This window comes from Lethenteron reissneri, chromosome 15 (genome assembly GCF_015708825.2).
Source record: "Lethenteron reissneri isolate LAM-NWPU_2019-01 chromosome 15, ASM1570882v1, whole genome shotgun sequence".
Taxonomy (NCBI): domain Eukaryota; kingdom Metazoa; phylum Chordata; class Hyperoartia; order Petromyzontiformes; family Petromyzontidae; genus Lethenteron; species Lethenteron reissneri.
The window spans coordinates 11,179,605-11,194,015 of record NC_083793.1 but is presented as its reverse complement, the minus strand read 5'-3'; the positions used below and the strand labels follow the sequence as shown (position 1 = coordinate 11,194,015).

At 48.3% G+C, this 14,411-nt stretch overlaps 1 protein-coding gene across 1 annotated transcript in view; it reads right to left on the bottom strand.

Moving 5' to 3' along the window:
• The window catches only part of LOC133342712 (sodium- and chloride-dependent taurine transporter-like), a 52,521-nt gene that overhangs the window by 37,310 nt on the left and 800 nt on the right, over positions 1 to 14,411 (bottom strand). The window contains exons 2-3 of the mRNA XM_061552047.1: positions 5,117 to 5,251; positions 907 to 1,159 (exon numbers count right to left, since the gene is read on the bottom strand). Coding sequence (XP_061408031.1) covers positions 907 to 1,159; positions 5,117 to 5,251 — 388 coding nt within the window. The remainder of the gene's footprint in view (positions 1 to 906; positions 1,160 to 5,116; positions 5,252 to 14,411) is intronic.

The window sequence follows — 14,411 nt, the reverse complement described above, 5'->3', positions numbered from 1 at the left end:
GCCGCACCAACTTCACAATAATAATAATAATATCCAGGGGCTTGCCTTGGCTCCTCCCACCCCCAACCAGTATATATACAAGGACGGTTTTCTTGGAATTTCTCTTACTTGATACAGCAATCGTGTTGTGACGGTTCCACCTGAAGACGGAAGCTTGTGTTGCCTCCGAAACGTCGTGATTTTTATTTTATTTTTATTTTACTTTTATAAATTTTAATTTTATTTTTTTACCTACGTGACTTTACCGAAAAACCCTAAGAATATGAATCCTTGCAGTCACGAAAGCTTCAAATCTAGGATTTAAAGTGACTCTGGGACCTTCCCTCCCCCCATAGGAATGCGCAATTAACACCACTGACTCGGGTCTGCGAAGAGACGAGGAGGGCTGCCTCAATGTGGAGCAGGAATCCACTGCGACCGTTTTGACTGCGGTCCCCAAACACCAGACCACAGCCACCGTTTTCATGAACAAACAGTTTCCAAAAGCAGATGGTCAATTGCGCACGTTTCGCAACAACATCGTCATCATCCCCTCACCTAGCACCATCAATAACATCAGCCGCAGTATCCATGCAATCAACAGCAGCAACAGCATCATCAGTGGCAGCAACACGCAGCCACCCATTCCTGTCTTTCTCTCTGGCTTATGCAGCCCCTCTATACAGCAGCAACAGTCGAGCTGATGACCCCGGCACACCCTGGAGAATGAATACCCGTTCCCATTGTTATTACCTCAATCATGGGGGGGGAGGCATGGGGGAGTCATGGGGGGTGCATGGGGGGCATGGGGTGGCATGAGGGGGGGGCATGGGGGGCATGGAAGGGGGGAGGGCATGGAAGAGAGGCATGGAGGGGGAGGTGCATGAGGGGGCATGGTGGGGGGGCATGAGGTGGGGGGGGACCTACTCCCAGAACTCCGTGACGGGTGAGGTGAAAGTGACCGCGGGAGTGCCGCTCGCGTTGCCGGCGGCCGCGGCAGCCGTGAGGTTCCTGCGCAGGCCGTCCTCCACGCACAAGTCCGAGTTCCACTCGTGCCCGCAGGTCGCCCACGGCACCGTTCCCGTGAGGGCGTACCCCAGGTAGTAGAGGCCCCACGCCAGGATGACGATGTAGTAAATGTTGAGCAGCGACACGATGACCACGGACGCGTAGCCGATGCCTGCACACCGCAGAGCGCACACAGCGCCACGCCACAGCACGGTGTCCCTACCCACCCGGCTCGGCACAGCGGTGTCTTCATTTTTTTGTAAAATTAATTCGTTTGGACAATGACTCGAGATGGAAAATAGGTCTCATCGCAAGGATACGGTCACCCACCTACTCATACATACACTCACTCACTCATTCACACTCCACATACTCATACATACACTCACTCACTCATTCACACTCACCCACATACATACACTCACCCACCCATTCACACTCATCCACATACATACACTCACCCACCCCTTCACACTCACCCACATACTCATACATACACTCACCCACCCATTCACACTCACCCAAACACTCATACATACACTCACCCACCCCTTCACACTCACCCACATACTCATACATACACTCACCCACCCATGCACACTCACCCAAACACTCATACATACACTCACCCACCCATTCACACTCACACAAACACTCATACATACACTCACCCACCCATTCACACTCATCCACACACTCATACATACACTCACCCATCCATTCACACTCACCCACCTACTTATACATACACTCACCCACCCATTCACACTCACCCACATACATACACTCACTCATACCTACCCACCCACTCACTCACACACGGGCGGATATAGCAAACGCATAAATGACGCGTACACAAACGCCGACTAATTTCCCCTCCACACTCAAAACTCACTCATTGTTTCGATTTAAAGCTTTCGTGACTGCAGGGATTCATCTTCTTGGTTCTTTCGGTAAGGTCACGTAGAAGGGAAATAATAAAATAATAAAAATAAAACATAATAAAATCATTCTCACGACGTTTCGGAGGCAACACAAGCTTCCGTCTTCAGGTGGAACCGTCACAGCACGATAGCTATCGTGCTGTGACGGTGTTGCCTTCCGAAACGTCGTGATAATTATTTTATTATGTTTTATTTTTATTATTTTATTATTTCCCTTCTACGTGACTTTACCAAAATAACCAAGAAGATCACTCATTGTTCCCAAGCTCACCCCCCCCTCCCGCCCTTCATCTCCCCTCATAACCGCCACCGTTACCTTTCCCTCTTCGTATTCTCCTTGTATGGCTATCACTCATTAACCCCGTTAATTCGATCCATTCATCATCATCATCATCATTTATTGTCATCATTTTCGCTCTCACCAATTTCAAGGATCATTACAGATTTTCCCCCGATCGCTTCCTCTAATCCATTTCATTCACCTCATCTCCACCGCTAGATCCATACGTAGTACTAATGTTGCATTCTGTGTAAAGCGCCTTGGATAGTTTGTGAACACACACATATATATACGTGAATAATTCTAATGTGTACACCGCCGCCAGTTCACATGGGCTATTCTCCAGCCGTAACAGCTGCAGATGTTCTGCCCAGTGAGTTATTTTCTGAAAGATGCCTGGCGACACGCTTCGGTTAACCTCGGAGACCGTTCCGCTTAACAAAACTACAATCTAACGATGACGTTCATGAGAGCGTCGCAGTTCGTGAAAACGTCACCTCTCACAGTCGCAGAGTAGGAACCAGAGACCGAGCTGGAAGGCTGCCAGGCGGTGAGCCGACACCGATAATTGCTCTGCAGTTCTCTACATATTGAGTACTTTTTAGCCAAGTAGTGAGTGTCTCTAAAGGTGGGATGAATCAAGAGAATCGGGATAAGCCCCACGCGTGCGAGGGGGCAACACTCGATCCCTAACAGAAGGAACGGACGGAAATCAGTCCACATTTTTGCCGTACTCCGTTCTGCTGGAAAGCCCCGGGCTATGGCGCCTCCTCGATGCTCACGGGACTGAAGCTTCGCAACGTTTTTAAATCCTTTATATTAAGTTCACTTGCTTGCTTGCGCGCTTACGACCGTGCAAATCTTTCGGTCGTTTTTTAACCCACTTCCCGTGATCCAATCGAGCTGACCTTTTGCACACAGACTCGTTGTGCGTGACAATTTATTTTCGTGAAAATTTTTTTCCAAAATTTTCCACTTTTTAGGAAAAAAAAAATTCATATTTAATTTAAAATACCAATGTGATAAAAATGAAACTCTTACTAAAAAAAAAACAGAAATGAATAATTAAATAAAACCGATGCCACGCAGATAAAGGATTTATAGTGAAAAACTTGGTTTTTACGGGTTAATTTTTTTAGTTATTTTGTTCGAGCCACCAACCCACTCGCCGACCTCCAAGCGGTGCTGAATTACAGCCGGCCTCGTGCGTAGCCTCCACTGTGCCGCTCACGCTCAAGCAGCTCTGCGGCCCGAGCGAGGGTGCACCTGTTCGCGTGTTTACTCGAGGGGAAAGTTCACGTTTGTTATGAATTTTTGGACCGAAGACCAGAGTTACTGTTAGAGTAAAATCACCGCGCGGTTAGTTGAGTTAAGTACGTGTGCGCTATTAAATGTGATGCTATATATATAGTTGTATGCCACGTGAGCCAGCCTGCTATTGTGGAGGAGAAAGCTACACCAGGCGTGTCTACACGTGCTGCACTGCAAGATGCATGTGTTCTTCTGGTGTGAAGGCATTAATCTCGTTCGTCAGCACGAGCATTGAAGGTGATTGTCTAGCTGAGACCTGCCGGAATGTACCCGGAGCTACCGATCCTTTCGGAAGCTCTCACCCCCCCCCCCCCCCGCCACCCCACCACCGTATCACGGACCAGGAGCTTGCGATCGACCCCACGCGAAAACTCCCCAGGGTTCGACCCCTAACCCAGGACACACAGTGGTCAGCCCTAACCCCTTACAGAACAGGGCATGGCGGATGCGGTCACCTCCTTCATCAAGTGATAATGAAGAAGTCCCCAATGTGACTGCGTGCAATATCACCGACAATGTATGTGTATGTATGTTGAACGTCTTTCGCGCCCTACATAGCCAACCGTGCTAGTCGGGAGGAGCTGGGGAAGGACAGCACACTAAACACAGAGAAGCAGGGCAACACACTGAACGTCAGATTTCCACAGGGGCTATCGAATGACCTAATCAACTTGACACCCACACAAACAACGTTACAAATGTCACGGTGACCATGCAAAATAAGAAGTCGACCTCCAACATTAGCATGAAAGTATTTTTGGTTACTTGTTATTCACATACTCGTTGGTTCTTTTGGTAAAGTCACGTAGTTAGAAATAAAATGAAATAAAACAAATCACGACGTTATTTATTTATCTATTTCGAACTACGGTCGGCAAACCAAAAATAACAATACGAGCCATTCTATTATTGGTTCTTTCGGTAAAGTCACGGAGAAGGGAAATAATAAAATAATAAACATAAAACATAATAAGACAGCCCTGTTCTTCACCTGAGGACGGCTGCTTGCGTTGTGGCCGAAACGTCGTGAGAATTTTATCTTATGTTTTAATTTTATTATTTTATCATTTCCCTTCTACGTGACTTTACCGAAAGAACCAAGAATATGAATCCATGCAGTAACGACAGCTTTAAATCGAAATTTACGAGCCATTCTCTTTGGTTCTTTCTGTAAAGTCGCGTAGTTAGAAATAAAACATGTCAGCGGTTGTCCTGCTGTATCGGTGACACCTGATGAAGGTCGCGTGTGCTGCGATCGAAACGTCATGATTTGTTTTAAACGTCGTGATTTGTTTTATTTGATTGCTATCTACTTGACTTTACCGAAAAAAACCACCGAGTATGGATTCCTGCAGTCACGAAAGCTTGAATCAAGATTCAAATAACATGTTTAGTCTCTGAAAGAATACACAACCTAAGAGCAATCATTAAGTTAACAACCGTCTAGCGCTTCTGAGCATTGGCCCAGCGGCGCATATAATTCCTGGTGCATACAGACGCCCCTCTGAATGGAACAATTTCAAAGCGACAAAACACAGTTACGCACTACAACCAATGCCCTCCCTCCCCTCCCTGGCCGCAGAGATGCGCATACCGGTGAAGAGCGGGCACAGTTTCTGCCAGCTGGTGATGCCACCCTCCGACGTGAACTGCCCGAGTGCCACCTCCATGAAGAAGATTGGCAGGCCCCCTCCGAACAGGAACATGAAGTAGGGGATCAGGAATGCTCCTGGCAGCGCGTTCACAACACACGCGGCGTGGCTCATTTGGCGGCCAGAGCCAGCGGCACGAATCTGAGAGGGGGGATGTCGCGTACAGAGGAGGGGGACAGTGTCGGCCAGCGCTCCGCTCAGGACGCCGCCGACTCGAGCGCCGCCGCCGCCGTCGTGTGACGTCTCGCGATGAATCTTGCAGCCGCTCCCTCCTGCAATGTTTCAGGGCACGAGCCAGGGGGAGGGAAATCGCCCCCCCCCCCACCCACTCCCCACGTGAATTACAGCGCGCGCATGTGCCACACTTTAGCCTTGCTTTGCCCATTGGGTCGTTGCTGGGCTTATAGAATAGCACAGATGGTCGTCAACCTTTCGATGAATAAATAAAAAAAATTCGTTGGGGCTTTTGCCTTGATTAAAATTGCTCGAGAGCCGCATCACACGCAGAGTACACAAACACACAGCAGCGGGTATACAGCAGATGACAACAACAACGACACATTCGGACTTAAATAAACAAAATAGGCGATGGAATAAATTGCGTTTATTTTGTTTTTCCCCAGAGTTATTCTTGAACACTACACTTTGACTGTTGTACATTTTGTCTTCACCAAGACATCCCATGGTGACTCATTCCCTGCCGTTTCAATTAAATATAATTGCTCATTATATTTACGTTAAGTTACGTTACAAAATTTAATGGGTTTTTTTTTCTACAAAAAAAAATCGTCTGCCCCGCATAGGAGGCAGCCGAAGAACCTCAAGACGGAGGTGGAAGCCACCGCACGCAGCTCTCAAGTCGCGGGTTGCCGATCCCTAGAATAGCGCATTTGGTGGATTAGCAGCGATGTGGCTGACAGCAGCAGGTATTAAATCCACTGCATACATGCGCATTGCCCCCCGCGCCGCCGCTCCGTGTCACTGCAGGCTTAACTGCAAGCGGCTCACTCTGGTCCTGGAAATTTCCACTGGGGAGGGGGGGGGGTCCTAAAAAGGAGGACACGAAATGAGAAGTTGCCCCGGTGCCAGAATGTGCGGTCAGGTCCCCGCTCTCCCAGAGGCTGCGACACGGCGGAGCGAACTCGCGTTCACCTCGAGCTCTGTGGTTCGCGAGCCGTGGGGTCGGCGGACCACGGATCGCCCGCGAAACTCTGGCGAGTACTTTGATTTATCTCGAAGCAATAGTCGCTTGAAGGACGACCAGCTATCTCATGCATTTAAATGAATTAAAAAAACGTTAATCGTTTGGCATGGCTTTTTTTAATTCTAGATAAAAAGAACACGAACTAGATTACTTTTAATTCATTTTTTAAAAATGTTGGTGGAGAAAAAATATATTGAGGATTGACAATTGATTCACAGTTCCAAAAGCATTGGGACCCACTAGTCTACGAATTTCTTTCATCTGAGTTACAGCTGACAGGCAAAATTAATTATTTTTTCTTGATTCAATTACTCTGCAATGAACTCTGTTGTGAAACTCACAAGTGGGGAGTACCGTGAAGCATGAGACAATTAGAAAAATCAGAAACGCGGTGTGTTTGTGTGTCAGAACATGACTCATTTGAGTCGCCTTTGTGTGGAGCGGACATTACTCGAGACCACGCAGTGAATCATTCCAGATGATCGCATCCACGCAGGAAACTTCGTGGTCACCACAAGCACAGCCGATCCACTTGACGGCCAACGTAACTACCCTAGCCTCTTGCGTTCTCACCTGGTTAAACTGAAAGAACAAACTGAATTTGACCACTAACACACCCCACCCAGTACACATGCAACGTTGTCCTCGACGTTAGCATGCGTTTGGAACCGTTTGACCACAACGTTGGCTCACCGTTCACATGTTACTGGGCACAACGCTGCAAATGTCCAAGCCGACGAGAAACATTGTTCTGCGGCCGCACAACGTGTACACTCGCTCACCATCGTCCCTATTTCAACAGAGTTGGCGGTAAACAGGCGGTGTCCAGGCAACGCGGCTGGATATTAGGCAGACGTTCGCCAGCGACGAGGTGGCGAAACGGCTGCGAGGGGAATTACAGCCGGCCTCGTGCGGGACGCGTGGCCTGCAGTCAGTCGTATCATCGAATACAAGCTCATGGCTCTCGTCTATTTACTCAAAGCACAGGGGGGGGGGGCGCAATTGCCGTGTCCCTTAAGACGCGTTGGAGGCTAAAGAGCACGATGGAGAAATGTGTCGGAGGGACGAGGATATGCCAGAGAGATGCGTCCCACTTGATGCAGCTAATCCGGCTGTGACGGTCCCACCTGATGACGGAGACTTGTGTTGCCTCCGAAACGTCGTGATTTTTGTTTTATTTTATTTATTTTTTATTAATTTTGATGTTTTACCTACGTGACTTTACCGAAAAAACCTAAGAATATGATGTGTGTCAGTGATGTGTCAGGGATGTGCCCGAGCAGTGCTGTCACACACGTGGTTCACAAGTTAATTGGATTCGGCTCCCGGCATGATTACAGCTATTGTTGAGAAAGGCCCTTTTTTGCCAGCGATCAGACTAAATAATTTACGCTAACGAAATGACTTTCAACAAATGTGGAAGTATATAGGCAACGCGTAGGGGTGGTGCCGAGTGGGGGGAGACGCACGGGGGGTGGGGAGGATGTGGGGGGGGGACCTTGAGCACGGGGGGCCAGCGAGGGGGCCCGGCGCGAGCCGCCCTCACTGCACGGGGGGCCAGCGAGGGGGCCCGGCGCGAGCCGCCCTCACTGCCCATCCCCTCGCTCTATCCCCGCATCCACTCTGCGTGCGTTTCTGTTCTGTCAATGATGTATCTATTTTGTTGATTTTATCCAGATTTTATCTCTCCTCATATCTTGTAGGATGAAATTGTTATTCTATTCATCTCTCTATCGTTTCGATTTTATCTGAATACATTGTATGCACAGTATTTCCTCTAAGTTAGAGTCAGGGTTATGATCAATCTCGTCTATCTATTTTGATGGATATTTGTATTGTATTTTATTCATGCATCTACCATTAGCCACGGTTGGTTACGTACGGTGCGAAAGAAGTTCAATATACATCATTAATTAATGGGAATATGAACTATTCGTCTTTTGGCGTTTTCTGATCTGACACTTATGAAAATAGGTCATAAAGAAGGCTGTCTCTGTTGTAGTCCAATCAGTTTCAAAGAAAATTCCATATATAATAAGAGCATGTCTGTTTGTAGGTATCCATTTGGTGTTTTAAAATGTGAGCACCTGTTGTATTGCCAAAAAGGTTAAACCTATTCTTATTTTTCATACTTTAAAACTGCCAAAAAAGGTATCCCATGATAAGCTTCTGTGGTGGGTACAAATCCACTACACAGACATTAAGTTGTTGAGCCATCTGGCCAGGAGTGGGCAAACATTTAGCCCACCACTTTTTACCCAGGTAATTTTAGAGCCGCACAAACTCAGTGTTTCTAACATGACATTAAACACTAACAATAACACATGTAATAATCACAGTTAAGAGACAAACAACATACATAATATAAACATACATACCATTACATAATCAATAAATACATTTTTTCACTTAAAATCTCATCAATGGTCCTCAGAATAGGCGGGGCGCTGATGTTGCAATGCCCAATACGGCTGATCTTATTTTACAATTTTATTTAAAACACGGTGAGAACCAGCTGAATGATGTTTCTAATTTAACAGCAGCCCAAGTGGCCTGTACGCCATCGATATGGGCGAGAATACTGAAGGTTAATTGTCCCTTCAGAATATACAACAATTTTTTTTACATTTAATAAAATCTTGTGTATGAACAGAAGAGAGTTCCTTTTCCTTCGATCTGTGTCTAGTAAATGTCATTGAGCGCGTTTATTCGGATGCTTCGTCGAGTGAAGTGGCTGGCATCGGAGATAAAAACGGAGGAAAGAACAAAAAGTAACAACATTTAAACTCTCCAAGGCCCTGACTGAGGCGCATTGATATAATATATCGCAATCGTCAAGGACTGTGAGTGTCACTGCCTTGAGTAGACGATGCCTCCTCCTCCCTGCACGAGTCGTGACCAACTCGTCGTTCTATGTACCAAGATGAATGTGTTTAATGAGGCTAAAAATGTCGCTTTTCGTCAATGAAAATGCCAAGGTATTTGCATGCATTGGCCTTATCAAATGGGTTACCATTCTTAAGTTGAATGGACACTTCAATACGAACAGACCCATTAGAAAAACACACGTGTACTGTTTTAGTCATGTTGTATGACTAATCATGTTGCTATCTCATTTAAATGCATACATTTTCCATAAATCACAAGGCGATTTCTTGCTCAAATTAACACCTCATATTTATGTCCATGAGCCGCGGGTGGAAATTCCACTTTTCTATGCCGAGGGCAACCAACGTTCAATTCCCCAGAAGTGTTTATTTTATTTTATCGACCTCAGAGTCATGGTGGGCTAAATTACCCCCCCCCCCTACCCAACCAGGAATTTGAACACGCGACTATCCAATCGCGAGCTGCCAACTCCACCGATGTCCAACCTGGCCGGATAAACATATGGACCGTTATGTAATATAGGTCTCGTTGTCTGGAGTCTGCAGTTCTTTGCGCGTTGGCCAAATCTGTCCCTGGGCGTGCAAGGCTCGGACCACCGTGGCGAGGAGAGACTGGCACTCGGCCACCGCAGGGGGGGATGTGTCGGTGGGACTGAGATGAGCCTGTAAGAGGGGAACCGGCGCGTGTGGGGACACTTGTGACTGCAGTAGACACGCACTAATTCAGACAACGGATGCTCAAATACAGTAATACACAGACGTGACCCATATGTTTGTCAATAACGCCTTCGTAGTCCACTCAAATTGCGTCTTCGCACGGGGGAGAGATGCGAAGATTATGGAAAGCTTCGAAAATGCGCGCGGCATCCCTCCGAGGGAACATTGCTAATCGCTGCTGTTCCCATTTAGTTCGCGTGCTGCTCGGGGCAGTAAACACTCGCCGGGTGCTCGGGAGATTAGCGGTCGAGCCGCGGCGAGAGGCGAGGGGGCGAGTCGGCGAGGTCACGGCGCGGGGAACTGGGGGCTGGCACACGCCCGCGCTAATCGCATGGCGCCGCTACTCAACGCAAATGCCCAACCCCGCGTCCCATCCACCCCCCACCACGATCAACGGAGAGCAGTGGGCGGGCTGATTGATGACCCGCCCGAGTCCACCGTCTCGTCGCGGGTCAGTCGTCTCCCTATCACGCTTCTATCGCTTCTATCGTGGTGACTGTTGCGGTGAACGTTACTCGGCGATTCCTCTTTGCATGTAGAGGAATCGGTCTCCCAGCGCCCTGAGAACGATTGTTTGAGGACGCTTTGCACACACACCTGCCCTGCAAGTCACGACAATTCTTCCTCTCTCTGCTTTTTCCCTGGCACTGCTCCACTTTAGAAAAATAATCTTCTCCCTCTCCCCATTTAACATTTTTCACAAGCGCTTAGAATAACCTTTCTCAATTCAAGGCACGTGTTATCTCTAGCCTTTTACAACTTGCAATAGTGCTGTTTGTTGCCGAACCCTTGGCGTTTTTGGGGCCTTTGCTGAGAAATGTGTTTGAATTAAAAACGATGCTCAGTTGCCAGGGTGTCTATTTCCACTGCTGATGCAATGCGTCTCCTTCCCACGTGCGCACCGGTTGCGTTCCATCTCTACGGCTGTCCCATGATGCTGTTGCCTCTCTGCTGTGATATTTAATCACTATCCTTGCCGTTTCCTTAAGAGGCCACGTTGGTTCCGATTGCGCCTCCTCTGGAGTAGATGCGCGCTGTTCTCATCGCAGTGCACTTTCCCCAGATCCTGCGCGTCCGGTTAGATGTTTTTTGTTGTTGAAGTCCTAGATGGCTCCACTTCATATTGAATTAAAACTAAAAAGAAAAATATTTTTTTATTTTAGCAGTTAAGGCCCAACTGAGCAATATATCTCTTTTCAGAAACGATCTGGCTATCAAAAATGACAAATCAACGAAGTGCATTATCATGATGTGGACATTTATAGCAGCCACATACTCTAAAACGCAAGTTTCTAAATGTGGAGGGGAAAACTGGATGACGCGGGAAAAAATCCACGCGACCACGAGGAAAGAGACACGCAAACTCCAAATATACAGCAGCAGCAGGCGTCAGGGTCGGGAACGAACACACGACCTCCTGTACACCAGGTGAGGTAGTTAACATCTCCCAGCCACCGTGGCAATGACTCTTATCCACAACCCATAGAGAGGCCAGAGAGATTGAGTGAATAAGAGATGGATATATTAAAATTACGAAGAAAAAATAAGAATTGGTTTTACCCTTTTTGGCAATACCACATGAGTTGTGTTAAGATGTTCAAAGAGCAAATGGACACACACCTGTTTCATAGCATGATCAAGTCTGCATTGACCACCCATGCTTGTGGTCAAACATGCAAACAAAAATGCTCTGATAAATATACGCAGTCTTTGAAACTGATTGGCCTACGTACGTATGAAAGGTTAAACTTCTTCTGCACCGTATCCAACCGTGCTAATTAGAGGTGCGGGGGAAGCACAACAAACTAAACACAACAAACGAGGCAACCTCCTTCAACAACAAAAGAGGCATTTTCTCTTCACGGACAAGTTTAATTATTTCCCCGAAAAATAATTCTACCGAAGGTTATTATATCTGTTTAATCACTGCCAGAGGTCATTATTCTGACGCAAGTTGTCAGAAATAATAAAACCTCTTCTTATGTTTCTTACTTTGATACTGGCAAAAAGGTCCCATGATATCGTGCAAGTTGTAATAAACGTGAGACGTCGCCGATCGTATTAAACCACGCGTGCCTATGCACCACGAGTGACGCAGCCATCACAACCGCGTGCGTTTGTTAAAATGCCAAGCGCCGAAAGGATGCTGGGAGGAGGGGGGGGGACACATGGCCACCTCCCGACAGGAATTCCGAGTGCTTTTGTCACTCGGGAACGAACACGGAGCCTCAGAGTGGCCACGCTGGCAAATGAACCAACCACGCGCAACGCTCACTCGGTGATGTATCATGAATGGACGTGTCGCATTATGCACTCGTTTCTCATTGTTGTTGTTTACAGTCCAGCAGGATATATGGAACGGGCAACAAGACCTCCTGGGCCCGTTGCTAAGAGACGGATGCTGCCAAGCGCCTCGTGGTTTAAGCTTGGCATATCCTTTACACTTCGTGGCAAGCACTGGACTTTCCAAAGAAGTCACAGTCCTTTGTAACGATGTTTAACCAGCACGTAGCGACACGTAGTTTACAACTGATTGCACACATGCGGTGATGGTCTGTTATTTGCGATGCATGTAAATTACGTGCAAGTGAAGTTTTAACTTTACACGCGCCGCGTGCTTACATATATATATGGAGCGAATAAAAAGTGGCCGGACGAAAACTGCGAATTAAAATAAAACGAGCAGAGCGATGCCCGGCAGAGCATCCATTGCGGTAAATTGAATTCTGAACGCGTGATTGCGACACAATCGGAGCGCTGTCAGTGTGGCGGAGGGAGCCGCTCGTCTTCCCCGTCAACGCGAACCTGTCGACAGGGACAGGAGGGGGACTCCGGGGACCGCGGCTCGGGCGAGGACCCCGCGGCTGCTGTTCCTACTGCTCCCGCTACTGCCAGCGACGATACGATACATTCCATGCGAACACTCGCGGACTTTGCGTGAGAGGCAGGAGACAGTAGAGAAGAGTCAAGGTCGGGGTGAAAGAGGCAGGGCAGACGAGACATGACACACGAATCATCGCATGCGACTACATTCTTAATGAGCCACCATGGCGATAAGTAACCGATGCATCTTCTTGGTTCTTTCGGTAAAGTCACGTAGAAGGGAAGTAATTAAATAATAAAAATAAAACATAATAAAATAATTCTCACGACATCTGTGAAAAAGAGCTTTATAGCTCATCGGGTTCCTCCAGTGTAAAACATTTATTCTAAAACACATATCTATTCTGACTCTAAACTAGGGCACAGCGTTGCTCCTCCGTGTTACTCTCCGTCATGGATCACCACCCACACAACAGCAGCAGCAGCTGCAGCAGCAGCAACAACAGCAGCAGCAGCAGCAACAGCTGCAGCAGCAGCAGCAACAACAGCAGCAGCAGCAACAGCAGCAGCAGCAACAACAGCAGCAGCAACAACAGCAGCAGCAACAACAGCAGAAGCTGCAGCAGCAGCAGCAGGAACAACAGCAGCTGCAGCAACAGCAGCAACAACAGCAGCTGCAGCAACAGCAGCAACAGCAGCAGCAACAACAGCAGCAACAACAGCAGCTGCAGCAACAGCAGCAACAGCAACAACAGCAGCAGCTGCAGCAGCAGCAACAGCAGCAGCAGCAACAACAGCAGCAACAACAGCAGCAGCAGCTGCAGCAGCTGCAGCAACAGCAGCAACAGCAGCAGCAGCAACAACAGCAGCAACAACAGCAGCAACAGCAACAGCAGCAACAGCAACAGCAGCAACAGCAACAGCAGCAACAACAGCAGCAACAACAACAGCAACAACAACAGCAGCAACAGCAACAGCAGCAACAACAACAGCAACAACAACAGCAGCAACAGCAACAGCAGCTGCAGCAACAGCAGCAACAGCAGCAGCAGCAACAGCAGCAACAACAACAGCAACAACAACAGCAGCAACAGCAACAGCAGCTGCAGCAACAGCAGCAACAGCAGCAACAGCAACAGCAGCAACAACAACAGCAACAACAACAGCAGCAACAGCAACAGCAGCTGCAGCAACAGCAGCAACAGCAGCAGCAGCAACAACAGCAGCAACAGCAGCTGCGCGTCTCGTTCACCGCCAATCGCCGCACGCGGCAGCGCGCGCCCTCGTGGCGAGGAACGACGAACGAGGCAACCCCCTTGGAGCGTGAAATGTGAGCGGAGCTCGCGAGATTTCCTAGAAAGTTGAGTATTGGCATCGTCGCCGCGCAGCCGGTGACAGCCGCTACTTTGGCATCTCCACGACTCCTCGGCGGGCGCGCACGGAGAGAGACGACGGCGGCGATCGTCTCTGGACCCCCCCCCCCCACTCGGTAGAGTACGCAGAGCGAGCGAGGGACTAATGCGATTGAGAGAGCAGGTGCGAGCGCGAGGCTGGTTAGTCGCAGCGCGGCCACGCCACACTGCGCCTGGGTTTACGAATTGGAAC